Below are 27,293 nucleotides of genomic sequence, written 5' to 3'. Positions count from 1 at the left end.
GGACAGTGTTCTGTGGAGGGAGAGTACAGCAGGACCTAAAACTGAAGAAAGAACAGTGATTTGTTTTGGGAATGCAGGATGGGTAAAAAAATACCACTCCTTTTCAGGAATTGATTTCCAGGATACTGAAACAGATTTGATTCTGATTTACACAAAATGTAGGATTTTCCAATGGAACCCAGCCAAATTGTTGGGGAGGCATACAGCTTCTCAGAGTGCTGGAGAGAACACAGAACCAGAGAGATACCAGTGGCAGAAGGGAGATACAACTATGGCGGTAGCAGGAGAAAAAATGTTTTACATTCCCTGAACCATGTGAGATGAGATTCCTCGGGTGCCCACCTAAAATGATGTTACCACCACTTTCCACCAGTCACCATCTGTGCTTCAGAGGGGCAAGGTCCTCCTCGTCAACGACTGACTCCTCAGAAACAGCCTTCGTTTGACCTCAGGGCCTGTAACTGAGCAATTAAAGTTGTGGGCGGCATTGTGGGAAGGACGCAAAACTGGTATCTGGAGAATGCCAAAGCTGGGTCTGGCCTCTATCCCAGCACTGGCCACCTGTGGGGTGTCTGGTAACTGCAGCCCCTGTTTCAACTCCCCTTGTACAAAACGAGAGGCACCTCCTCCCAAAGTGTCTCCTCCTAAAGTATCTCCCTGCAAAGTATATCCTCCCGAAGCGTCTCCTCTTGAAGTGTCTCGTCCCGAAGCATCTCCTTCCATCTCGGGCTCCGGGTCTGGCAGGAGAGCAGCTCCCTGGGGCGCGGAGCGGCGCAACCCGGCGCGGGACGGAGGCAGCGCCTCCCAGCGACGAGTGTGCGCCCATACCCCCGGCATCCGCCGCCGCCTGCCCCTGGCACGGCCGCTGACACCCCTCTCACAGCCCGCTCCCCGCACACCCAGCAGCCCAGACACCCGCTCACAGCACACCACTGGCAGAGCCACTAGCAGCCCCCTCCCCGCACACTCAGCAGCCCAGACGCCCGCTCACAGCACAGCCCCGCGCAGTACCACGCCGCATCACACCCACAGGTGCAGCTCCCACGCCACGCACAAACACCCCCGCGCCGCACTGCCGCGGATCCCTGCTGGCGGGAGCACAGCCTGAACGCAGAGCCGCGCCGCCCGCAAGCACAGCCCGCAGGGACCCCCCCACGGCCCTCCACCTTCGGCCCTCCTCCTGCGGACACCCCCAGTGCGTCCCGCCGTCGTGCGCAGGCGCTCCGCGGAGCTGTCCGAGCGCCGGCTGCGGACGGTGCGCTGCCGCCCGATCATTCCAGCACAAGCGCCGGGGTTCCCGGCGGCCGCCGCCCGCAGCCCCCCTCTATCCCTCGGTCCCTCCCTCCTTCCTTCCGTGGTAGCGCCGCCGCCTCCCTGCTCGCAGAGGGGACGAGCAGCCGGCCCTTCCCCCGTACAAATTCCAAAGCCAAAGGGGATTAAAACACAGCAGCACCAGAGCTGCTCCCAGCGCTATCCCCTCTTGCGTGATGCTCATCGCCTAGTTGGCTCTCCTCTTATTTTCCTCGCCTGTTTTTCCCCCCCCTTTCTTTTTATATTTTTTGCCCCCTCCCCTTCCCCCCCCCCCCTTCTTTTTTTTTTATTTTCTTTTTGTTTTCTCCCTCCAAGCTCCATCACCAAAAGAAAGGCCAGGTCTGACGCTTTGTCTCTTCTGTGCTGGCTGCTGGAGATGAGCCTAGGCTTGACCTGACCATGATTCCAAGGACTGGCACTTTCTTTTTACGCCTAGTTTGTAGAGATCCAGACCTTCTCTTCCTGATTGTCAAGAAAATTAAATTATTGCTGAATCTGGGAATCTAGGCAGCATCAGCTTACTTTTCCCCTGCATCTCTCTGGAATCGTTTCTGGGATATTTTCCAAATCATCACAGAAAGCAAGAGGAATGAACCGGCAGCTAGTGAAAATTTTGACAACCTTGTTTGCATTTTTCTTAGAGACAAACCACTTCAGGTAGGTGATACAACTATGTGATGGTTTTTGTCAAAAGGCTGTGGAAATCGTAACTATAAGGATGCTACGTCACATTAACCTGTCTCGTTTGTTAGGTTTGGGAGCGTTTCATCTTCATTCCATGCAGGCTATCACTCTCACACCCAGAGCCTGGTTGCTGGGTAACAAACACACACACACATCTCAAGTTTGGTGATCCGTTTGGCATTGCCTGGGTTCAGAGCTGTGCTTTCTCACTCAGCATCACTAGAGCTGAAAAGATTTCCTTCATCTGTTTATTCTGAAAGGCAAATTCTCTGCTCTCAGCTGAAGATGTGTAGGAAGTCATTTTGGTTGTCTCCAGGCTCTGGAAGTGCTTGGGTTGGTTTTGGCAGGGCTGTGGTTATTTGCAATTAGAGCACCAGTTCTGGAGCCTGGATCAGGGCAAAAGTGGAAGTGGAGTGGAGGTGATTGCTGCTAAAGCTTTTCAGTGCTTGTGAGCTTGTGCTTCAGCTGTTGGCTTTTTGCAGCACAGAGCAAACAGGTCACTCATTTTTGTGAGACTGATGGTTATGCTGTAGGCTGCTGTGTAATTACAGGCATGGAGTGCCTCTCTACAGTGACAGGAATAGTGTTCCTCTTCCTGGTGCTGGGATCACAACACAACTCATAGCTACAGGGCTCTGAATGAAAACAGAAGTAATTTGGGTGGGAACAGTCAAGATAAGTGCACTGGATTATTTTTCCATCTTTTATTGTCTTAACTGAATGATTTTGGTATTTAAATGGGGAATATTGTCTACATGTATTACAAACTAAAGCTATTTTGTAATGGTACCATGTCACTGACAAGGCACAAAGAAGCCACCCCCGGCTATGGAACCTGAAACAACGCAGGGGAGCACCCCAGAGGAATTTGTGATCACCTTGCCTGTTTACTGTCCTGGGGCTCTTGTGAAGGAATACAGGATCTGACATTGGTTTCTCATTTCAGATGCTCACGTGTATACCTCATTTGTTCACACTTGTGTAGAAATGAAAAAGAAAAACCATGAAGCACTCCTGAAATGGAGTGGTTCCCTGTGGGCAAATATCTAAAGCAAGAGCAGTTAAGCAAACACGCTCACATAATTACTTTTAATGAGGCTCAAAGATAATGTTGAGACAGAACTCAGATGAAATTGGTTACTTAGGAATCAGGATAATGCATGATGATGAAATCCATGACCCTGCACACCTCGCATGACCATTTCATCCTGGTTTCTGTTTCCCTGAGGAACAACCCCGGGGAACTCCTAAATTCTCTCCCTCTGCAGTATGCAATGTGCTTGCAATATGTTTGCTGCGTTGTATGGCAGCAGAAGTTTACTCTTTGCTCCTGAAAGCAGGGCTGTGTTCCCAGAACTTCCATATAACTACTAGCTGGTGCTAACAGAAAAAAATGTTTTACTCAATGCTCCGTGGTAACCCTCCCTAAGATCTCATGGACCGTTTCTGCCATGCGGAAGAGGAATGCAGGCATCCAGTAGCTTGGTTTAAAGCTTTGCTGGGTAGCATCTTTTAAACCTTTCTTTTTGCATCTGCACACTTCCCAATATTAACAAACCCCATTCAGTATTGCTTGCTGAGTGCTGCCAGCTATTGTCTGGAAGTTTCAGACCACCTTAAACCAGTGTTAACTGATAGTTGTCACAGCATACCTGGAATTAAAGCAATGATGTTGAAATTTGTAGAGCAAAATCCTCTTGCTCTACACATAAGATGAAGAGTAAACTCAACCTTCTCAAGTCTTAAAGCTGTAATGCATTTCTTTTTAAAGCCAGTGGTAGTTTATGAATAGCAAGTCACATCCATGCGTACTACCTGAATCTCATTTTTATCTCTGGAATGAAGTCTGCAGATGAAAAATAAACTATACTATTCTATAAAAGTATTAATTGCTACATGCACCGATTCAAGATGATTTTATTTAGTGCTGTAATTTCTCCATGACTTGAATATCACACAAACTACATATTAGTTAATGGTGGCTAATAATTTATTTAGGACTACTTTCTGTAAAGAACATGATTCAAGATCTGGAAAATCCCCCTCACAGACCCTGTCTCCTTCAGATTTTTTGGACAAATTAATGGGAAGGACATCGGGGTATGATGCTAGAATCAGACCAAATTTTAAAGGTAAGTGTTTTAAGACTTCTGATTAATTTATTGATTATGTTTGGGACAAATGACAGGTTTGAGGGATTTAGCTCTAGGCTGTGATTCTCTTCTCACTAACTTCAGTTCTCTGGTGTGGTAGTGTCAGGGAGATTGGTTGCTCCATGGGGAAGACTAGGAAAGCAGTGCACGTAACAAGGGTCCAGAGTGTAAAAGCCTCTTTTGCCATGACAGTAATGTTGTCAAAGGATGCTTCTGAAGCCTTCATTAATTCCATGTAGCACATAGGATCCCAGATATCACAGTAAAAGCAGTGGAGATTACTTGTTCCTTAAAGCCATGGAGGCAATAACTGTAACACTTCCCATGCTGAGATGTTGTCTTCTTTTTAGCAGTGTCTGAGGAAGAGGTCTATGCTTCATTCAGCTGAAGGTAAAACCTTCTTCCCCAGAGTAGGGAGGCAGGACTCAAGATACACACATGCAAATGTTGACTGAATGAGAAGAAGCAATTTCTCAGGATCCCTTCCAAAGATCAAAAGCACATTCCGTTCCTCACTTCCATGGCTTCCTCTCTTTCCTCCCAAAACCTTGACTGAATTGTGGGAGTCATCACCACCCTTCCAGTGCAGTTGGAAAGCTGGAGGCTTCCTTTTCAGCCATTACCATTCACAGCAAGTTTTCCTTTCTGTAGCCTTGTAAATCCCTGTGGAAGTGAGAACAGAATGTTTTGTGGCTTTGAATGAGAGGAGCTGGGAGAGAAGTTTTTCTTGCAGATATGTAGTGTTTCTGGAAGGCCCTAGAATTCCACCAAAACTGACTTTCCTGTGCTGATTTAAAGCTCTGAATGTGATTTTACTTGGAAAATTGATAAAATGTTTCCTGCCTGCTGGCAATATACATTTGCACTCCTGCCTATTGGCTTTGATTACCAAACTGCACATTTTCCTGGACTGAATTTTATTAGCTGTGGAAATTAATAACAGCTGGAAAAGCCCAGATGTTTCTCAGCTAATGAAAAACTGTCAGGAAAGGAGAATGTCATATGTCAATGAGAAAAGTGTTTAATTAATTTGAGATCAAAGATTGGTTTCTTCTCTCAGTTAACACATGTGCCAATTACCATATTTGAAACAAGAAAATACCTTTTTTGACTGCTTCCCATGCCTGGCTGGAGAGGAACCCTCAGTCCTCTGGCTTTCAGACCCCAAGGTTTGAAAGCTGACTAATTAAGAAAAAAATCTCTACCTAGTTTTGATTTCAGAGTAGTTTTCAAAGTGCTTCTTGAGTTCCTGAACTGGAGTTCACAGCAACCTGGAGAAAGGAATACCATTTTAAACTCATTTTGTGCATTTGCATGAGTGTCACTGAAGTTTTAGAGGATGCAAACGAGGACAGAAAGTACCTGAACTGAGCAAGGTAGCAATCATTAGAACTTTTTCCTGTTCTTTATGGACCCTAAAAGAAGACTTCTTGTCTTCATCTCTTGCAGCTCAGGTAAACCCAGGAATAGTAGCAGTCCCTGTACATAGGAGGACTTGGAGGCAGCTCCTTATTGCTCCCTGGTGTTTGTCTAGAACTGTTCCATGAAAAGCACAGGAGCAGGCAGGGTCTCCTTATGAGAGACCCTCAGAGACCTCCTCAGAGAGCTTTGCTCCTCTGATGTTCAAGTAGGTAGAGCAGGTATGGTGTGTGCCACATCATATGGTGCATGCTGAGCTGTTTGACAGACACTGCTCTCCTCCACATCCCATGGGTTTTGTGCTCCCAAAGGGAAGCTGCTGCCTGGTGACAGCTGTGAACCCTTAATGGCAAGGAGTCTGCCCTTTCCCAGCTCTGATTGTTTATAGGCACTTTCCACAGCGGGATGGCACTCTGCAGCAGTTTGAACTGAAAAAGAGATTTCCAGTGTTTTCTTGTAACTTCACATCCCTGAGCTCTCCTGTAGCTCTTCTTCTGGTGAGGGCTCTGAACGATTCTCTTGTTCTTTGCTCTGCTTTTTTTGTATGTTGTATGCCTTTTGTATTTCCTACCTCAGAGTCCAGAACTGGAGAGTTAAGTCATGCAGGTTTGTGTTTTACATCACCAGTCAAAGCCTTGTCAGCTAATAACCATTTTTGTTAGTCAATATGATGCACATCCCTGTTCTAGTCACCCAAGTCCTGTTAATACTTTTTAAAACCTCCTTATTGTTGCATGTTGCATAGTTTTATCTTTTAAAGAATAAGAAAAAGTAAAAATAGACTTATCATGCATGTAGTTAAGTGTTTTAAAGCTGAGGGATTTTCTTTTGTACCAGTTCTTTACTGTGATCATAATACAAATGGTTTCTGACATTCCTAGGTGTGTTTGAGATCCTTTTGGGGGTCTGGCCTGATATTCTACATCTCCAGGTGAATGGATGTAGGAGATGTTGGATGATTACCTAATTTATAACACTTTGTGTAGTTTAAGGCAAGACCTTTTAACCATGAGAGGTGTGCAGGAGCAATGGTTTAAGCTAGGGCTCTACTCTCTGTTTCTGCCCATAGTCTGGGGTTAACATGAGTTTCCTGTGCTTCACAACAGACACTGTGGATAAGGGCACTTGTGCCACTGCTCCTGCATTTGTCTGCCTTTTGCTGCTCCAAACCAATTACACAGCTTTCTGCAGCTCCACTGGAGGCATTTTAAAGTGTCAGAAAAGTCTGGTTTTGTGGAAAGGCAGCTGAATGGAACCCATTTTTCTTATGTCACTGATCATACAATAATTGAATGCACTTTTATGACCAATCTGAATTACTGGGGAACAGCAGCTTTTTGAGTAATTGGTGGAATCAAAGCTGCACATTCTAAAGAGAGAGAAAAATGCTACTTAGTGGAACAAGGTGTTTGTCCAGATCAGACATTTAATCATTTAACTGCCTTTCCCTAACTTGCTTTTGCAAAGCAGAAAATTCAGGAAGCTAGTGGGAGAGCTACATCTGAATAGATAAACGTTTAGACACCACCAGCAGTTGCCTTTTTTTTTTTTTTTTTGGTTGTTGTTTTCTGTTTTTCAAATCTTTTCTTTACAGCAGTAGTGTATACAGAGAGACAGTTTCCTTCTTCATGTCCTTCTACCTTATACAGTCACTGAAAGCAAAGGAGCAGAGCTGTGGTTCCCGACACACCAAGTGGTCAGATACAAAATCAGCAGGCACTGAGAGGGAGTGTACCCCTGGTGGGAAGAAGTGCCAGAGTGACAGCTCTCCAAATGTCCTTCCTTTAATCACTGGCTCTCAGATACTTTAATGTATACTTTTCCATCTTACACTTACCTTTTATTGAGTTTGAATAGACTCTAATTTGTGTAAGGACACAGGGGGGAATGTTTTAAAATGCAAATGTGAAGACTGCTATCTAATAGTAATTGAAGTCCCTGAGAGTCTTTCTGTTGGCAGTAAACATATGCCTGTGGTCCTGTAAACTGATTTGCTTTTTCTTCTTCAATGATAACATCAATGTTGTTGTAACATAATAAGGACTAAAACCTACATGATGTACTTTGTACCTGATTAATAATGATGTTAGATTTTTCAAAGGTAAAACCCCCACCAGCAATGAGAGTGATCTCTTTTGCTTTTTCCCCTGCTCTCTTTGCTTTCCTCAGCAAAGCCAGAAATAGCAGTGCAGGGCACCTGCTTTAGAAAACTAGCCAGGAATGTGCTTTCTGACTGGGAGAGCCCAGGGCTAGTGAAGGGATGTCTTAGGTCAGTTTGTATTCAGCTCAGGCTCCCTCGAGAGCTCTGTGAGCAATGCCACGATACAAGGGATCTACAACTTGATCACAGCATGAGATGTGGGGCCAGTGGATGGTCAGACTGAAGTTACAATGTCCTAGTAGGTGTTGACCTTCAGAGGTTACTAAATTGTTTCCTCTTTTTAACACCTTAATCTCTGAACCCACTCATAGTCTAAGTGTGAAAGGGTAGTGCGAAGTGTTTCCCTGTAGGCATTACCACAGGCTTTACACCAAGGCTTCTGTAGACTGGCTGTCAGGCAGTGGCTGAGGAGAAGGGGAGCTGCCAGCAAGACCTCCAGAATCATCTCACCTTTTGGCATGCAAAACGTTTGCAATGCAGATGAGAGTGATTCTCTCTTCTGTTGAATTTCCTTCTGTTTCCAGAGCATTCTTTCCACTAAGCCATTATTTGCAATGAATATTCTGATTTTCCTGGAGTTGCATGAGGCATAGAGCCCAAGGTCCTTCTGGCCATAGGATGGTGCAGTGAGGTGTGAGTTCAGGTGCTCCAATGCTGCTGTTTCTGGACAACAGGGAAGCCTTGCTAAGGAGGGATATGTTTGGGGGCATTGACTGTAGCAGTGAAGCTCAGTCTGTGATTACAGCAGTGTGATGTCATTTTCATGCTGAGTCAGTGGGTGTATGGCTGAATAATAAATACATGGACTAAGTAATTTACTGCAAATCAGCTTGACAACTGTTGCAGGAAGTGGCTAATGCACCCTAATACCTTAACTCCTTGGCAGCAAGGGTCATTCCCCCAACTATGTTCAAGTCCATTGCTTACTTAATTGGCTCCTGAGTTGACCAGTGATGAAAACACAGGAATGGAAAGGAAACCACTGAATGACATGTAAGGGTGAAACTAATGGCATCAGGCTTAATAAATCAAAGCGGCTTCTATGTACATGCCAAGGAGAGGAACTGTCTGCAGAAATCAGCCTTCATCTAGAGATGACACTTGGCTTTTTCCAACAGGTATTTACAGCAATCTGTAGATTGATATAGAAGTTGAAAAGCTGTGAAAGGCAGGCTGTGGGAGTGCAGTGATTTCTTCTCCAGTGGCTAGGGATCTTCCCCAAGCCACGCTGCAGCTGCTAACAGTTACTGGCCATGAAGGCAGGTGCAGGGAGTATGCTGCACTGGGCTGTTTTTCACACAGTTAGAAGACTCAAAGGGCCATGCCTGGTGGAGGCTCGAATTCCTTTCAGGCAGGACAGTATCTAGGAAGGGAGTACTTGCAATTGGTGCACTCACATGGTGGGGCTTGGGCTGAAAGATCATTGTAGAAGGGGGGGGGTTGGATGAGGTTTTGGATGAGGCCAGGCCATTGCACTCCATCAAGATAGGTTGCTTGAGCTTTGCCAGCATTCATTATAAGGGAGGCCTGCTTCTGGTTGATTTTCTGCCTTGAAGCACATCTACAACTTCAGGCTGTTTTCAGAGGAAGCTGTGTACACCCACCTCACTGCACAGTTGGATGCTACATGAGGATCCTTACCCACAGGGTTTGGTTTATTTTTCTTCGACCACAAAAGTGCAGGTAAGGAAATGATGTTGAGTCTCTGCCCCAGGTAGGCAGGTTTCCATGCAGAAATATTTTACTTCAGTTACAAATAATCCTTTTAATTGTGCATCTTTAACAACAGCTTCTAAGGAGGGCTGTGGAACTACTACTTCCTCCTCTCTTTCTTTAATTTCTGTTTCTTTCCCAGAAAATTAGTAGGCTGGGGGAGTTGCATGGCTGGTTAGCTTTTGTCTAGGCTTCTAGACAAATGGGGCCAGGCAGCAAGCTCGAGTAATTCCCTTGATCATCTGTGCTGCTCAGCTGTTTCCTGAGTCCCTGCACCTCTTTCTGCAGCCAGCTTTTTGCAAAGCAAGTCAGGAGGTCTGTGAGGATGCAGCAATGCAAAGCACAAGCTCACCAGTGCTGCTCTGGTCTATCCCTGATCTCTTACATTTAGAATGTTAGCCACAGAGGTCCATATCACATCAGAGTGCTGCCTTTATTCAGAACCAAGGATTTCATTAAGAGATTTGGATGGATTTGCCTGTTGTCATGGAGTACTGGTGTGCTGCTGCATGAATTGCCAAGAGAATTTATGAGAAACAAAGGTGGAAGCAGAGCCAAAAAACTTTGACATGGAAGCAGCAGACACTATTGTTTTGATCATGTTCCAGCTCACGTGTGTTGTTCTTGTCACATCCGATGTCATATTTAGGATTCTGTTTTCTACAGAGTTCAGTCAGTGCCTTGGTGTCACTCATTAAGCATCCTGTGTTTTGGCTGTCTTACAAAACACACAAATTAAATACAGAATGTATGAAATGCACTGAATGCACTGCCTTGATGTAGCAGCTAGGGATATGCAAAACTTGCAGTTCTGTTAGACAGATAATCCTGGAAATATGCATATAAACCTCTGGTTAAGTCAACAGAAAATGTGTGTTTGATGGTTCAGCACCCGAATGTGCAGTTCACAGTTTTTCACAGGAATGAGTGAGTTTAACAGTCTGAAGGGAAGAGCCCCCGAGATGATGCAGACAGGGTGGGACAGGGTCTGACACAGCTGTAAGACGAGGGGTGCACAAGGTCTGACATCAGAAGTGGCCTGTCAGTGTCACAAACACCAGCTCCATGGGTGAAACTCAGCACTTACAGCCACAGAAAGACTCTGATCATGGGAACCATGTGAGATCTGAGCAGCACAGCTCATGAGAGAGAAGTGCCTTTTATCAGGTAAGGGATAACTCAGAGCAGCACAGCATCTTATTCAGACTGGGCCAGCCACTAGTAACCCCCAAGTACTGCAAGGGCACGAGGACACATTGATAAATCATTATGCCTCAGTTCCATGTCAGCAGCAGGGAAGGGTGGAAGTGTAAAGGCTTTGTGAGCCAATGAAAGAAGGAAGCCTTTAAAACAGGACTTAAATTTTGAAAATAAAAAGAAGTTTTGTTTTATTAGTGCCAGATGTGGTGAGCGTAAGGGTCTGTGTGTCTCTTGACTGGTGCCACATTGCCATCTCTACCAGCTCCTGAACATGTCTGTGGTTGGTTGTCCCTTTGTCTGGAGCCCCTTGGCCATCTTTGTCCCATGTATCATTTGGTGTAGCAGCCACAAACCAACGTTTGCTCAGCAGTGTTTTCACCCAAACTGCTCTTTTTCTTCGGTTTCTGCATGCACCTTCTGTCAGCAAAGCAAGAAACATAGTGGAGGCAGGAAAGGGAAAGCTGGCAGAACTGTGACATGAAGTGAATGCTCCAGTCCCAGAGCTGAAAACCCCCAGCAGTTCCAATCCGTTCTGAGACCTCTCTGTGGTCAGAGACTGACCAAATGCTGGTGGTGAGGCTGCACCTATTGATGTTCATAACTGACCTTCCAGTCATTTCTGCAGCACAGAAAGAGCAAAGTAAGAAACATCTGGAGAGAAAGGAACAAAATGAGGGTTTTTTGTCCAACTAAATGCTTTGAGAGGAGTGTGCAGAGCAGAATGAAGCAGCTCATTCTGACTGGGAACAGAAACCTCGACTGACTGACAGCATTTCAATAGTATTCATAATGCCTTTTTTTTTTTCATTAAGTTGATTTTGCCTCTCAGTGAATATCTTTTCTCCTGTGGCTCCATGCAGCCTCACAGGTGAATTTGCTACACTGGCTTCCTACAACATCCTCAAAAATAAGGTTGCCCCTGGGGACCTGGGCTGGCACTGTGCTGGAGTGCAGGTTCATGCCTGGGGCTCCAGTGCCATCTTTTATTTAGCCAGGTCAGCAGTGTCCCAGTTGTGTCTGCACACAGGGTGCTGCTCACAGGCTGGTCAGCACTCAACAGCTCTCTCTTCATTAATGCAAAGCACCTCAGCAGTTTCTCAGCATTGGGTGCAAGGAGCATCTCTGCTGCCTGCCTCCAGCCAGGCTGAGAGCCTCTGCCCTTCCATTTGTTCTCCTCACTGAACACTGTTTGGTGATGAAAGAAGCTCCTGCCTGGGTCCATTAATACCCTAAGCAGAGCAGACAGTTCTATTCCCCAGATGCTGCCCCTCCCTCTATTACACTGGAGGGAGGAAGGCTTCGGAAAGAGATGCCTTGCAGTGAGGTGCTTCTCGTGTCTTGGAATGGGGAGGTTTGAAAGAGGAGTGGGGAACTCAGAGAAAAAAAATGCAGTTGGAGGGAAATGTGAAAAATGAAAGCATTTATTTGGATGTTTTCAGAGGGGACAAAGCACTCAGTACCTTCACACTGCAGGCTGTAGCTCCAGTGGGGAGATTCCCAATGTGAGGTTTCCAGCTCACTGCTTTTCAGGTTTATTTCCACAGACTCATTTGCACTCTGAAAGCTTTAGCTGTGGGCCTGGCTGCACTCAGTCACAGAAGTGCAGAAGTAGTTGAGGTAGCCTTCAAGGAATGTGCTCAGAGGTGCTCTGTGCCATACCGAGGTGCTGCATAGCTCAGCACCAGCTGTGGTGCCTCAGCTTGGTGACCTCCAGTGAATTCCAGCCTGCCAGGACCATGCTGGCAGCAGCCCTCAGAGCAGCCAGGTGCAGCTCCAGCACACCCATGCAGCTGTGACTGCTGTGGCTGTGTGCTCTTTGCAGGCCAGCTCAGGGCAGCTGGGGTGAATCAGGAGCAGGGCAGCTCTTCGAAGACTTTTCCTTTCTGAGCTCCTGGTTTGTGGAGTGAAATAAAAGAGTGCCTGGAAATGATTCTTGTGCAGAGTCCGTTAGATTACCTGTGTGGAAATACCCCACTGCCCCCCCGGGCTGACAGAAAGAGCTGTTCTGTTATCAGCCCCAGCAGGGAGAGGCAGGAAGAATGAGCACAGCCCAGGGACCATCCTGTATTGCCAAGAGCAGGACTGAGAGAATGTGTGGTGTGAGGCTTCCCTTCCTCTTGAAGAGCTGGGTCTGTGGACAGGCTATTTGGTGCCTGTGGAGCAAGCCAGTCAGCAATCTGCACAAGGGCTTTAGGGCACAAACAAGAACACCTTAGCAGGGCTTCTCCTTCCCTGCAGCCCCGAGGGGATTGCTGGCACGACTGCTGCTGCAGTCAGCAATGGGCCCACAGCCGAACACTCACAACCCTCTTCAGGAACTGGTTACTCAGTGGATGACCTCCAGCCTTGTCAGTGTATAGAGATGGCTTTAGCTGTACTTGCTCCAGAGGCATTTTCTTTCTGTGACTCATTCTCTAATCACCTGGATCTGACAATCACTGCAGCTTTTGCCTTGTGAGACCTCAATAGTGCTCTGCTGAGGAAGGGCTTCGATTCTGGAATGTCAAATGTGTTTTTCATTTCCTGCTCATGCCATAAGGCCAGATTCTTGCTCAGGTAGTTTTTCAAGTTAACCAAGTGAAGGGAAGCAGTCTGAATCTTGGTGTAAGAGATGTAAGTTCTTTTCATGCCATGATTTTAGGCTTTATCTTTGTGTGTCTGTCTGCATGCATGCTTATGGAAGCAGGCAGCTGGAGGTAGAGGACCGCTGTGCTTTGCTCTGTCTGTGATGCTTTCCTGCTGACTCCATTCAGCGTGGGCTCAGTCTCTGCCCTGCTTTGGGTAGGGCATGCTGTGTCTCCTTCAGGCTGTAAATATCCTTGCCATAAGTGATGTTGCTCATGCCTGTTCCTCAGAGGCTTGGTAGTATTTGGAATCTATGATACCAGTGGGAATGAAAGCCCTGAAAAGGATTTAGAGACTTCAATATCTCTGCATGCCTTGTTCTGGCTCTGCAGGTGCCTTTGCTGCTCAGCCTTATTCTGGAGATCACAAACACATTTTGATATCACAGGATGTGATTCTGAGTCTCAGATGCAACAGTAAGCACCCCAAACTGTGGCCACATTCTCAGGAAGCTAAGTTATTGTATGTGACAGATGAACTTTCAGAGGGTGTTTGTTTTAGCTTGATGGAGCAGAACAATAATTCTGCCTTTATTTGATTTTTCCAGCAAATGGCATCAGTGCAGAGTGCAGTGCATGCATTCCAGAGGTCCCCCAGATCCCTGTCCTTACCTTCTGGTTATCATGTTTGGAGTTTTATTTACAGGTTTGTTTTGTAGCTAGGGTTGTCATCAATTAATAGTAAAAGCACCACAGGCCTAGTAATTTCTGTGCTGCATGGGATTGTGGCGGATAGTGGGATCAAAAGAAGGAATTCCTTGTGTACTGGGCATGATTCTACTCGGGGAGCCAGGGCCATGCAGTCCACAGAAATTTCACAGCAAGACATCCTCCTAAATGAAAGGCATCACTCTCCAGCAAGCAATGGCACTTTGATCTGTGAGCCTTAGGGTGACTATGTTGTCCTGGTGTCATTCATTTTGCCTCCTGCAACTCCCCTTGCTGTTCACCCTCTAATGAGATGATGGTGTTTAAATGGAGGAAAACATTGATTTTGCCCAAAGGCAGAATGATAGGGAAAGAAAGAACTTTTGCTTAGGTACTTGCAGGAAAGACTACCTGTGGTCTACCTCCTGCTCTCTTATCAGAACTTTAAGTGATCTTCTTAAATCATGTGGGCTTTCTCATCAGGGGCTGGGCCATGCAGTGTACAGGTCCTCAAAAATAAGTATGCAAGCTGCCCTGCTCCTTGAGCAGCTGTAGGATCCCCATGGCTCAGGGCACCAGTGCATCTAAGCTGCCTTTCTCTCCCTTGCCCATATCCATAGTCCCTGGCTGCACTGCCTCTGGTAGCACTTCTACATTCCTCACTCTGCCTGCTGCCCTCTGAGCAGGAGGAAGCTGGGATGATAGACAACTTGCTCCTGTCTAATAGCCATGGCCAGCTGAGATGGCCCAGATGCAGTCCAGCCTTGCAGTGAGACTTACAGTGAGGTGCTGTAGGCCCATGAAGAGGTACAGTGGCAGACTCTGGAGGTGGTAATTCAGGGACCTTTGGAACTTTGAGTGCAGAAGCAGACCCCTCCACTGGGCTTAGCTCTGCTTCAGGTCCTGTAAGAGCAGTGCTGGATGTTGAGGGCTGTTCAGTCTGGTTGAGGAGAGCTGGTTGCTAAAACACCAGCTACCTCCAGAACTGGCAATTCATAAACCATTCCTAAAGCTCTGTTACCCTCTCCTGCTGTCCTGGGGTCTGTGTTACCAGTGCTCAGGTCAGCAATGTGGGTCTTAGTCCTGCCCTCATCCACGTTTTGATCACCTCCCTTGTTTGAGCTTGAACATGAAATCCCTGCTCCACAGGTGAAGGGATGCTCAGTTTCTGGTGTGATCATTTCCTCCTCACTTTGCTCCTTGGTGCTGTTCCTGCATCCCTGCACTACTCCCACACTCAGGTAGGATTGATTTTAGTCTTACCTAGCAGTCCTGATGCTTATTGTACTCTCTGTGGTAAGGGCATTTCAGCTCACCTTTCTTCCCTGGGTGTGGAACAAAACAAACCACCAGAGATGTGATTAGTTGTGGTGAAGGTGACCTTCAGGGCACGAGACCTTACTGAAGTCCAGACAGAAGGTGTCCTCTGATGTAGGCACTCCATCATAGAAAACCACTGGGTCTGTTAGACAAGACTTATTCTTGGCTGTCTTGAATCACCTCTCTGTCCTCCAAGTGCCTTATCAGAGATTCTAGGAGGATCTGTTCCAGGATCTTCCCAGGCACAGAGGTGAGGCTGACAGGTTGGTAGTTTCCAGGGTCCTCCTTTCAACCCCAGGGACTTTGTCTGACTGCCACTTAAACTATTCCACATTTGCCAGCAGAGGACAAGTAGAAGGACCTCACACAGCTGAAGAGAGCACTGGAGAGTGCATTTCCATCTGCAGAAATACCTGGTGGGGGGTGCAAAGGCGATGGAGCCAGCTTCTTCTCAGTGGTGCCCAGATATGGGACAGGAAGCAGTGGGCACAGACTGATTCAGAGGACATGCCACTCAGACACAAGGAAAACCTTTCACTGGCAGTGTGACTGAGCACTGGCATAGGCTGCTCAGAGAAGCCTGATCCTGCTCTGGGACTGGATGGACTAGTGGAACTGGGTGATCTCCAGAGGGTCCTTCCAGCTTCGGTGGTTCAGTGATTCTGTTTGCGTAGATGCAGAGAGATGTGTTGATCAAGCTGCCCAGCTAGCAGAAATATCAACAAGTGAAAAGGAGAACAGAAGTTGGAGTGGAGGGAGAAGAGCAGACCGTGGTGCCTGTGCTAGCTTGGCATGGAAGGGAAAATGTTTACAGAGCAAAAGGGAAGAGGGTTTTTAAAACAGCTGGTGCCAAACCCAAATGGAAAAACAGACTGTGCTGGAATTTAGCACCTCAGAGCTGTTGTATTTGCTCTTCCAAAACCCAACATGTTTGTTTCCTTGAAGGTGGGCAGGCTGCACTCTGGAAGCTGATGTGCTACTGGGTTTCACTGGGCACATTCCTGATCTTGCTGTTTTTAAAAGAGAAAGTAATGACGTTTGCATCAGTTGTAAAGCAATTTCAAATCTAAATGTGAAACTAGCTGCAGGTATTGATAATCTATGCACTGCTGGTTTTTAATGTGAGGAAAATAATATGATTAAAAATAGCAATGAGAAAGAGTACAACAAATAGTTGATACTTGAGGCTTGCATCCACTCTTTGTCACTCCAGTTCAGGCACTGAGCATGAACCCAGCTGAGAACCCCTTACTTATTTCATCATGTCTTGAGAGCCAGGAGGCTAATTGACAACTAATTAAATATTAAGTCCTCATTCATTTTGCTACACATCAGTGACTGCTGAATAGCAGGAAAGGAGGTGGGAGGGGAGAGGTTTGCAAACAGCTGTTCAGTGAAAGCTATGTCAAAGCAGAGCAGATACTGGTACAAATTTGCTTGTGGCAAGCAGACATCTGCAGGTCACGTGCATGAGGAGCTGCTGGTCCAAGCTCATATCCAGTAAGCTGAAGTCAATGTGAAACGTGGACCTTGCTGGGAATTTCAGAGGCAAGGCTTTGTATGCAGAGTGGAATAGGTGTGGGGAGAGAACCTTTGAATTTTAAGCCCGATGTGGAAGGGAGAGAGAAGGGTTTGCAGTGCTGAAGCTGTTCTGCACTGGTGCAGTGGCTAAAGCTGCTGGGCTGCTGCCCTGGCTCAGCTCTTACAGAGCTCACTGAGTGCAGGCTGCAGGTCTGTGTCACAGCTTCCCTCCACCAGGTGAATTGAGTTAGTGTTAACGATGCTTTTATGCTGCTGACTGCCCTGCCCAGGAGAGCTCACCTGCTGCTTGTTCTCAGCCAGTGTCAGATGCAGAGGCTGAGGGGTCTGTGCTTCTGTTCCAATCTGTATTGCAACATTCTTATTGCATTCCACAGGTCCTCCAGTAAACGTTACTTGCAATATTTTTATCAACAGTTTTGGATCAGTCACAGAAACCACCATGGTAAGTGCTATGATGCCACTGGCAAGACAACAACAATACTTAATATCTGTCATGAACACAACCTGTCAATTTTTCTATTTATTGTTCAACTTGCAGGTCCTCCTGTAAATGTTACCTGCAACATATTTATCAACAGCTTTGGTTCAATAGCAGAAACTACAATGGTGAGTGGGACTGGTCATTGAAGCCATCTTGTGAAGGAGTGGGATGTGCTGTCGGATAAGGTGCTCACCATGTAGGGACAATTACTAAGTTATTCAATTTCTAAGAACTTAGCAGCTGCATTAAAATCAAATAAAGATAAAACCATATAAAGATGCATATAAATCACTGCTCAGTCTAACCATACCTGTGTGGTGACCCCACTGCAGGCTGCAGTAGCTGTGATGGCAGCAGGGGTGGCCGCAAAACAGCTTTGTCAGGCTGAAGAGGCACAGGCTGTGGGGCTCCCTGCCAAGTGCTCCATGCTTTGAGTGGGTTTCACACCACATGCTGAATTCCCTGCTGCTGGAGGTGATGCTGACAGGGCTGCCAGAATGGTCCTGATCCACTTAAACTCTCTGTGAACTGCAGCCACGTCAGTAACTGAATGGAAGGCACAACTTGGGTCCAGTGACTAAAACACATAGCTGTGAAAAAACTATGGGATTCCAGCTGACTGCAATGTGCAGGTTGGCTGAATTCAAAGAACACTCTCAGACACAAAACCAGACCAGAATGAAAATGTCAGAGCTTTGATTCTGATATATATAGAAATAGTTCAGGGTTTCATTTCAAAGTGAGACTTTGCTTTTAAAAATTCCCAAAATCTGGGATTTATGAAGTGAAGAAGAAAAAAAATGGAAGTGCAAATTTTAGTCCAACTTTTTTCTTTTCTAGTCTAGAAGTTAATTTCCTTTTCTTTCAATGTTTGCTAAAAAATATAAAAAATACTTTTCCCGAGTCCATTTTAAAAGGTGCTGAGTTTTTTAGTCATCTTCTTCCAACAATGAACGAAGCAGATCCATTATTTATGGAAGCATGCTTACATCTGACTGCTTGGGTTAGTCCAGAGAGAGATTTGTTTTGATTTCCTTAGCACAATGTGCTAAACACTCAGTAATTATCAACACCTTCTACACCCCCATTCTAGAAAGGGTCTAGTGACATATTCCAGCTTGACTCCAAACTCCTCAAGTCACTACAACCACAAAGCAAACGGGTGCATGAGTGCTGCCAGCTTCCCTGAGGTTCTGCAGGAGTCACTCTCACTGTCCCAGGACACTGTGGACAGCTATGGACACTGCTGCAGCAATTGCAATGTGGCTGCATACCTCTGGTGTCCAGAGGTTCCTGCAGTGTCCAGGTCTTTCTGTATTTGTTGAAGCCAGGTGAAATAAGGGTGCTTAGCATCCTCTAGGAGTGACTTCTTGGTAACTAAAAATGAACTTGCTACCCACAAAAGGACTTAAAGGGATCCCAAGGGTCTGCTTTTTAGTCCAGTGGAACAGATCCTGCCTTGCAGCCCTTGCATCGTGAAGGAAGAGCAGATATTTTCCCCAACTTAATGATTTGACTCAAATACTTCATTTAAATTCAGTTTTGATTCATGACATCACTTTACAAAGTGGTGCCTCAGGAATGTAGGAGCACAAATCTTCTGCTCCTAAATATTTCTATTTAAAACTCACCCTGATACTTAATGCTTTACAGAGATAAAGGACAAGTTAGTGACAGGGCAGGTTGCTTTCTTAAGTAGTGTGGAAAAGACTCTTCTATAAACGACAAGCTGTAAAATACAGAGATATAAACCCCCCAGAGAATGTAATACTTCAGAGAATGTAGCTATAGTATTTAAAATCATCTTAAAAGAAAACAAAAAATGTGTTAAAATAACAGGGGAAAATGTCTTGCTGTAATATAATTATCATCAGGCTTGATTTCCAGGATTTTGGAAATCTTCCTTTGTTCTCCTAACTTTGAAGAATTCTGAGAGCATAGCTGAGTGCAGCCCCTTTGTCCCAGCCCTGTCTGTCGATCCTAGGGTGCAGAGGCATCAGCACATAGTTAAGCAGCAAGCTCCCTGCAGGTCACTGGCTTTACAAGATGGCATTCAATGAAAATATTTGCACGACCTAATGCTGATTGCATTAATTAGACTCCTTCATTGCTTTGATTAAATCCCCTCATTGCATTTTGCCTTCTATCAGATATGTTAATGTACACCTTTCCAATGTTCATTAACACATTCTGCTGAAACCAGCCAAACATCCAAGCAGATGAAAACAAAGGCTGTTGGTGTTCTCCTCTTGCTTTGTTGGTAGTGTCTGCTCTAGGTGTGGGAAGATTCCTCTTAGATGCTGTTAACTGGTTTTACATTGATTTTCTTAATGCTGTCACTTCTTTAATGACTATTGTGACTAGTTTTAGGATGGTTTAAAGCTGCTCTGAGAGGCAGACATCAATTATTGTTCCATCTACGTTGCCTTGCTGAATAGATGCAATCATGTGGTAAAAGTGTTGGCAACCCTTGTGTTAAATAATGAGCTTGGTTTGACTCCTAGGATTCGTTTTTCCCTGTGAAATGCTCTTGATGGCTTTGATATAAAACTAAAGGATTCATTTAAAGCCCTGGGTTGTAAATTCAGTGGAGACACAGCTGTCTCAGGGGACAGGAATGTTTAGTGAAGCCATGTGTATGTGCTGAACGTGACTTGGGTGACCTGCAGCAGCTCATTGGCACCCTGGGAGATGACAACTTGCTTAAAGCAGCTCTCAGTAGCAGAAATGAGCATGGCAAACAGGATTACAGTCACAGACCCTCCAGATTCAGTAAGCCAGTGTCTCAATAACGTTAGCAGGAGCAGCTTCTGTTCTCTGGTTAGTACAGACACCAGAATGAAGTTCATCCCTGTGTGGCAGGCCAGCAGCACTCTTATGCCTGGCATGCTTTCCTGAAAGCTGGATCCTTTCATTCAGAAATAAACCAGGATTTGATGCTGGTTCTCTCCAAAATGAATTCCAAAGAGTCTTTGTGAGCTTTAGTCCCAAAGCTCAGGGGAAGCAGAATGCAGATGTGTTAGTCTCACTGCACTGCACACATGGGACAGCATCACAGCTGGCTTTGTTTTTAATCCAGATGAAAAGATTTTCTTCCCTCTTGCATTGATATGTATTATACCAAAATAAAAACAGGTAAAAGAGAAAGGCCAGAGGGGAGGTGGAATTGTTGGGAATTTTCTTCCTTGATTCATTTGGCTTTCATTTAAGCCCTAACTGTCAAAGAAAGAGAAAAAAAATGTTCCTAAGTTCCCTGAAGTAAGCAGTTCTGCCAGGGGGCTCTGTGTCTATTTTTGGAAGCATTCACACATGCAATACTCAGCAGAAAATCCACTGTACAGCATGACTGCCGCGAGTATCACAGATGAGTAATCTACATCAGGCTGGGCAAAGTCCCAAAGAATTCAGATGTTCAGTTGCTAATGACCAGGATTTTCTAGCTATCAGCTGTAGGGAAAGCTAAGAGTGGTTTGTGCACTGAGCTAATTGTTAATTACAGAAAAGACTAACTGTGAGGACATTGTTACTGTTGTTGGGACCTCTAATCAATGACAGACACCATGCAGCAGGTTCTCTGCTTCCAGTTCCAGCTATGAGTGCTCCTGTTAGCAGGAAAAAGCACAATGGTCTTCTTTGCAAAGCTTAGCAGTGGATGTTTCTAGGATATTATCTTCCCATTAGGAAAAGAAGGCATCCTTACAGAGGAGCTTGTTAGATCCTGACTGGCTCACCTCTCTGCTTTTAACTGCATAAGGGCTTCCCACTGGAGCTCTTGGGAGCACCTTCTGTGCTTAGGCACACAGGTCACCAAGTGCTTTTCTGTCTCAAGCCCATGAACTGTCCCTTCTGTCAGCATTCATATTTAAGGTGCAGAGGAGAGGGCAGTCTCCTTGGCAATCCCTTCTTACACAAGGGAGGCCAGGTAAGGCTGCTGTTTGTCTCGGGCATCTAACTCAGCCTGAACAATCAGTGCTGTTGGAGGGGAAGATGGGATCAAGGCTAAGTTCTAAGATGAGTGTCAGTTCAGGAACAGAAGGCAGCACTGAAGAGGGAGTGAGGCTCCCCCTGCCACAACAATGCCTGAGACCAAAGGGACCTTGCTGAAGCCCTGGGCAGTGAATCTGGTGGCCAGGGATTTGCCAAAAGATCGTTTCTGCCTGAAGCAGAAACTGAGGGTATCTGTGGGTTGAGCCCCTAAGTCATCAGATAAATCTCCTGAATCTGATCAGATGAATATTCCTTTAGCAAGCTGGTATTATCCTGGAGTTATGGCTTGAGAGGAGAGGGAAATTGGTTATCTGAGTTGCCTTGAGCTATGGCTGGCATTGATGCTGCAGCTGAGACTGACTCCTCAGGTCCACACTCCTTGCTCAGAGCAGTGGTGCTGTCAGAAGGCATTTGTGGAGCAGGTGTACTTGTGGCTGTGTAGGAGTGCATTACTACAGCCTACCCACTTCTCCCCTCAGGAACTTGCAAAACACACACTGTAGTGTGCCTGAGCTCCATGTTGTGATAGAGTCCTTGGGAGAGGCTTTTTTAGGAGACAGCTCTAATGTTAGTACAGGCAAAGTACATTGAGAGTTCTGCAAGCGAGCAGCTCTGGCTGTGTAAACACACAGCCCTCTCAGCTGCTCTTACACAGGCAGAATAGGAGGGGAAAGTAACCAGGAGTTTGTCATGTGCATGGTGTATTTCTGGCTTTATTTGTTACTAAAATATCTCTGTGTATATATGTAGGAAAGCTTATCTGGCATAAACAAAGCTTCCAGTGCCATTTTGCTTCTAGCAAAAAAAGCTTGCAGGGAGAGAAAGCATTTCTAAGTGTGGTGGCTCTGATGTATTCAGGAAGGTACATATTGCAAAAGATTGTACAGTACTATTGGTTTCCTTCCAGGGTTTGGTATAATATATATCATCATATGCAAGTTCTTCTATCAATAAGGATTTTTCAGGCTGGTTTTTCATATCAAAATCACCAGCTGCTGAAGTTCATGAAAGCAACATTTGTTTCTACACAATATTTACTGATGTGACTTATTTTTTATTTCTGTGCCATAGGGAAAAAAATTCCTTTGCTTTCTGTGGACTTACATTCCTCATTTCAAAGGAAAATTGAAGGCAGTTGCACAAATAGTTGTTGCAATTGTATTCTACCAGCAGAAGCTGACAGCAGCTCCTGTCTTCCTCTCTGCAGAATGAAAATTCAGTGCTTCCCTGAATTTACAACTGAAACTGTCCCATATCAACTCCAAAGACACTCTTAGTTCCTGAGACCAAGAAACAAAGAGAAATGTGCTTAGGGCTAATGTATCCTCACAAGATGTGATGATGTTTTATAAGCTCAGAGCTGCAAGGAGCTCTTTGATCTTTAACTGGGTGAAACACCACCTCCATGAAGAGTGCAGTGGCTTGTGCAAACCAGCTGCAGGCTTTTCAAGAACCTTCAATAAACGAGTTACTCCTGAGGCTGCTCACAGGTCTGTCTTGCTCTGATCAGTAGGCGTTCCTGCACCGATTGAAACCTACCCAACAGCAACATGAAAACTATACAGAGGGCAAGGAAAGTCTCTTTGCTAGTGAGACTGCAAGGCTTCATCCCAGTGGAGTCAAAAACTGCATCAGTTTGGATGTCAGAAATACTCTGTGAGGGCAGCAGCAGACCTCAGCACCAACCTCCTGAGTAAAGGGTGGGAAATGCTGAAGCTTGGTGGGGCTCTTTCACAGGGCCTGGGTGCTGGACAAGCTGCTTTCCTCAGCTCTCATCAGAGTGGGAATAATCATTGATGTTTCCAGGATGAAAAGTTCTTTAGATGATGCAGCTCAGTTGTCTAACCAAACCAGAGCAGTTCATACATTTTCCAAGTCAAAAGGACAGTGCTACCATTTTCAAGTGCTGTGGCTACCACAAAGCAAATTCTAAATGCAAGGTATTGGTTCAGCTGGCTGATAAAATACAAATATTTTATCAAATATTCCTTCATCTAGCACAACCAATAATGAAGTATTTCCCTTTCAGAGGAGAAGTAGATGCATTTCTAAGAGAGTGTTCACAAGCAAGTTAATGGAGTCATTCAAGTAAATATAACAGCAGGGAAAGCTGGGGCAGAAGAAGTATGAGGAGAACAAGCAGCAGCAGCATCTTTCCATTCCCTCCGGAGAGTTTAAACCCTGAAAGCTCTTTTCACACTCCCCTCTAATAGCCAGTTCTTGACACAGCCTTAATGTTGGTTCTAAATGAACCTCTAAGTAATTGCTGCCTTTTGCAGTTGTGACTAGCAGACCACTGAGCAGGAGAATGCAATTAGAATGTTTTTAATGGGATGCAGAGAAGGAGGAGGGAATGAGGGAACATGCAAAGAAAAGCATGAGGTAGATCAAAACAGGAGACAGAGAATAAAATCCTGCTTTCATTTCTTCTGTACAACTCTGGCTTCACTGGAACTAGCAACCTTCATGAGGACATTAGGAATAATTGATTTACATATTGGAAGCAATTTATTGAAATTAGCATTTTCACAGAATCTCTTTTTGAAGCTGTGTCTATCTAGCTGCAGTGCCACTTGAGTGTCTAAGGAGCTCTGATTTAATCCATAGCATTTGAGATCAGGTTGTGTTTAATCCTGGAGGCTGCAGTCATTTTGATTTGGAAAATGGTACCAATTGTGTTTGGTTTATGCAGTGTTTGGGCTGCTTTATCTCCAAGGGACAACTCATGGTAAAGGATGGCACGAGTGCTTGCTGTAACACCAGCACTGTAGCCAGTCTGACAGCACAAGGCAAGCTCAAGTGGGCTCCCTCTGGGGGAAGTGGCTTAGTAACCTTTTCACCTGGCATTTCTGTAGGACTACAGAGTGAACATTTTTTTGCGACAGCAGTGGAACGACTCGCGGCTGGCTTACAGTGAATACCCTGATGATTCCTTGGATTTGGACCCCTCCATGCTGGACTCTATATGGAAGCCAGATTTATTCTTTGCCAATGAGAAGGGAGCGAATTTCCATGATGTCACTACAGACAACAAGTTGCTGAGGATTTCTAAAACTGGGAAAGTGTTGTACAGCATCAGGTAAAGAGTTACCTTTTCTTTTCCACTTCACCCCTTCTTCCCCTCACTCCCTGGTTGTTGTTTCTTATCTGGCTGTAGATGTGCTTGCAGAACATGATTGCATACATTTAATTTTCATTGTCCCATTTGTACAACTGGAATGAGGCTTAAGCATAGGAAAGTAGAAGGAAAATTTGCCTGTGTTACTTTGCTAAGCTGTTGCTTTTCACCAGCCTGTGTCACAGCAGCACTTCTTAGTCTTGTTGGAAACTTGGGGCTGGCTCAGATTTAATGGTGCACCTCAATGCTTCCCATTAGTGGTAGCTCAGATCACTCCTCTTAAAAGAAAGGAAATCAGCCCCTCCATAGTTTGTGGCTTGCAGTTTAAAAGTAAAGGGGAGCAGTATTTAAAATGTCTGCTCAACACCCTAAGTAAAAACATGCTTAAGAGGCAATCAACTTGCCAGGCAAGGCCCTGGGCAGCTGGATGTGTTTATTCACATTTCAAAATAGCTGGAATTACAGAAGGGGGTTTTTAACACCAAGTGCACCCAAGGGTGTGTCCTGTGGCTAGGCTTAGGCTGAGCTGATAAACACTGACAAAAACTGACAAAAGAAGGTCTGACATGACCTGATGAAACAGGAGGGATGCAGAGAATCAGAACTGCACTGCACAGACTTCAATAGCAGCAAATAATCTGCAGCATTTATTTGACATTCAGCTCAATGTGCACTGCTAATTGCTTACTATCAGTAGTCAAAGATACAAAGCACTGCATTATTGCTCTGACAATTGTGTTTCCAAATTAGTAATTACTCTTTATTATTTATTCCTGGGAATTCTTCTCAGCTTTTGCCTTTCTTACATGGTGGAAAGTAACCATGATAATATTTGTCTAAGGGATTGTTTAATGAATTAAAGCAGATTAGTTGAGCAGGCAGTTGTTTGTCACTGGGCATTGTTTGTGACCCAAGTTTTCATCAAGGAGTTGTTGATTCAGGCTCAGAGTAGCTGTGTTCTTTGGGACACGAAATAAGTAACCACTGATATGCCACTTCCTTCATTCACTTAATTCAGGTGGAAATTTGTTGATAAGGCTGCAGGGCAGAAAGTAAATATTTATTGAGCAAGGTTTCAGCCTGGCGTACCTGAACTGATTGAGAAAAGTACTAGAATGGAAGGATGAAAACAGCAAGGTGATAACTGTGCTGTTTCACTCTGGGAAAGGCATGAATGCTTCTTTTTGTCTGCATGGCATCAGATACGGTCTGGCTGGAGGTGACAGTGCAGTTGGGTGCTGCTCTGAATGTGGATGGATCATTTTCCTGACGTTTGCCCATGTGTGAAAAACAATATTTCGAGCTGCCATGCCACAATTGTAACATCCCCACACCTAAACACAGATTCCTTTGGAGCAAAGCAATCAGTATCCCCATGCAGTGAGCATAACTCACTGCATCTCACTTGTGTTGCACAGCAGGAGCAGAGGCTTACCTGTTGCCTCTAACACAGTGTGTAATTGTTTAGTGCCTCACAGCGAGGAAAACCTTCTGGAGCAGGGGAAGCTGAAGGCAGAAGTAATTAGAAAAAGTCATCTTTATTCTCTAGGTCCTGGGCTAGATGCATCTGTGTGTTGCCAGATGCTTTCAGTTGTGCTATGCAGGAAGAAAGCAGAATGGTTTAGTGGTTGGTTTCAGCACACTGAGGCTGTTACAGTGCTGCTATTTTCACCACCAAGCAGCAGAGCTTCACCTGACGCTGTGGTGCTTAACATTTAGCATTTAGAGAGTGGTAAATGCCTAAAGCACTTCACAAACACGTCTAGGAAGCAGTGCTGTAGGCTTTGTCTTATTTCCAAGTGTAATAAACCCATGGCCAAGTTAATTTCACTCTGCACAAAATGAGGTCAGAGAAGATCCCAGCAGTTAGTCTTTAAGCAGCAAGGTGTAAGTGCTACGCAGGAAGCACAACTGTCTTACGCTGCTCAGTGCTCTCACAGGCCGATAGAAAAACCTATTCTGAAAAGCATTTGGTAGGTCAGCTGGAACTACATCTCATGGTCCATAGAAGATGCTTGGTGCAGGGCATGGGTGCCTAGATAAGTTATCACAGAATCCCAGCATCTATCTGGTTGGAAGAGACCTCCAAGCTCATCCAGTCCAACCTTCAACCCAGCACTGCAGGGTCAACACTAAACCATGACCCTGAGCTCCAGCTCCACAGGCTGTGTGAACACCCCCAGGGGTGGTGACTCCACCACTGCCCTGGGCAGACCATTCCAGAGTCTGAGAACCCTCTCTGTGAAGAAATCTTTCCTGAGTTCCAGCCTGAAGCTGGCCCATGTGTTACCTCCACTGCAGAGTTTGGCCTTGGAATTATCTCACCTGGTGATGAGGATGAGGCTCTTTGTCCTTCTCTCAGTACATCAGAAGCCATCCTGACTTTATTGCTGCTGGCAGGCATGACAGAGGTCCTTCAGAGATTACCTTACAGTAATTAGCTGTGATGCTCCTGCTTGCAGACTCCTGGATCTATATTCAATTCTCTGGGAGCTGTTGCAGGAAACAAAGCCAGAGCTGGGATGATTGATGTGCCCACCTCTGAATCATGTGTGTTTGGAAGTCCAGACCTATTTTTAGGTATTGGCTGCCTACTCACACGACTACCTTGGTATCTGTTTTGCTCTCGTGTTGCACCTGCTATATAGAGCCTGAGGCTCTGCCTTTGTGTAACTGCTCTACGCTTTTGAGTGCTGCACAGAGAACTGGAATCTCTCAGAGGGATCCCAGCACTACTCAGTAAAGCAAATAGATGCTATTGCCACTAGAGATGTAACAACAGCTCTTAGAGGTGCCAGTATTTCGAGAAGTCAGCAATCACAGCAAAAACAGCCTCAGCAAACAGCTGAGCTGAAGGTCAGTCTCAATTGCACACCTGGATCTGCAAAACAGTTACATAGCTATAACTTTTATTTTTCAAGCTCTCTGCAGA

The 27,293-nt window shown here is 45.4% G+C and overlaps 1 protein-coding gene across 2 annotated transcripts in view; it reads left to right on the top strand.

The window, feature by feature from the left end:
* The first annotated feature begins 1,900 nt into the window (after positions 1-1,900).
* The window catches only part of GLRA2 (glycine receptor alpha 2), a 101,780-nt gene continuing 76,387 nt past the window's right edge, over positions 1,901-27,293 (top strand). Inside the window, exons 1-4 of one of the 2 annotated variants that reach the window (XM_054390967.1) lie at positions 1,901-1,968; positions 3,994-4,127; positions 17,314-17,381; positions 24,099-24,322. In XM_054390967.1, coding sequence (XP_054246942.1) covers positions 1,901-1,968; positions 3,994-4,127; positions 17,314-17,381; positions 24,099-24,322 — 494 coding nt within the window. Of the gene's footprint in view, positions 1,969-3,993; positions 4,128-17,149; positions 17,218-17,313; positions 17,382-24,098; positions 24,323-27,293 lie in introns of both variants that reach the window. The other variant, XM_054390977.1, reaches the window with a different exon arrangement.

This window comes from Indicator indicator, chromosome 1 (assembly GCF_027791375.1).
Source record: "Indicator indicator isolate 239-I01 chromosome 1, UM_Iind_1.1, whole genome shotgun sequence".
NCBI lineage: Eukaryota > Metazoa > Chordata > Aves > Piciformes > Indicatoridae > Indicator > Indicator indicator.
Note: the sequence above shows the minus strand (reverse complement) of the source record. Positions and strands in the feature narration are given on the sequence as shown.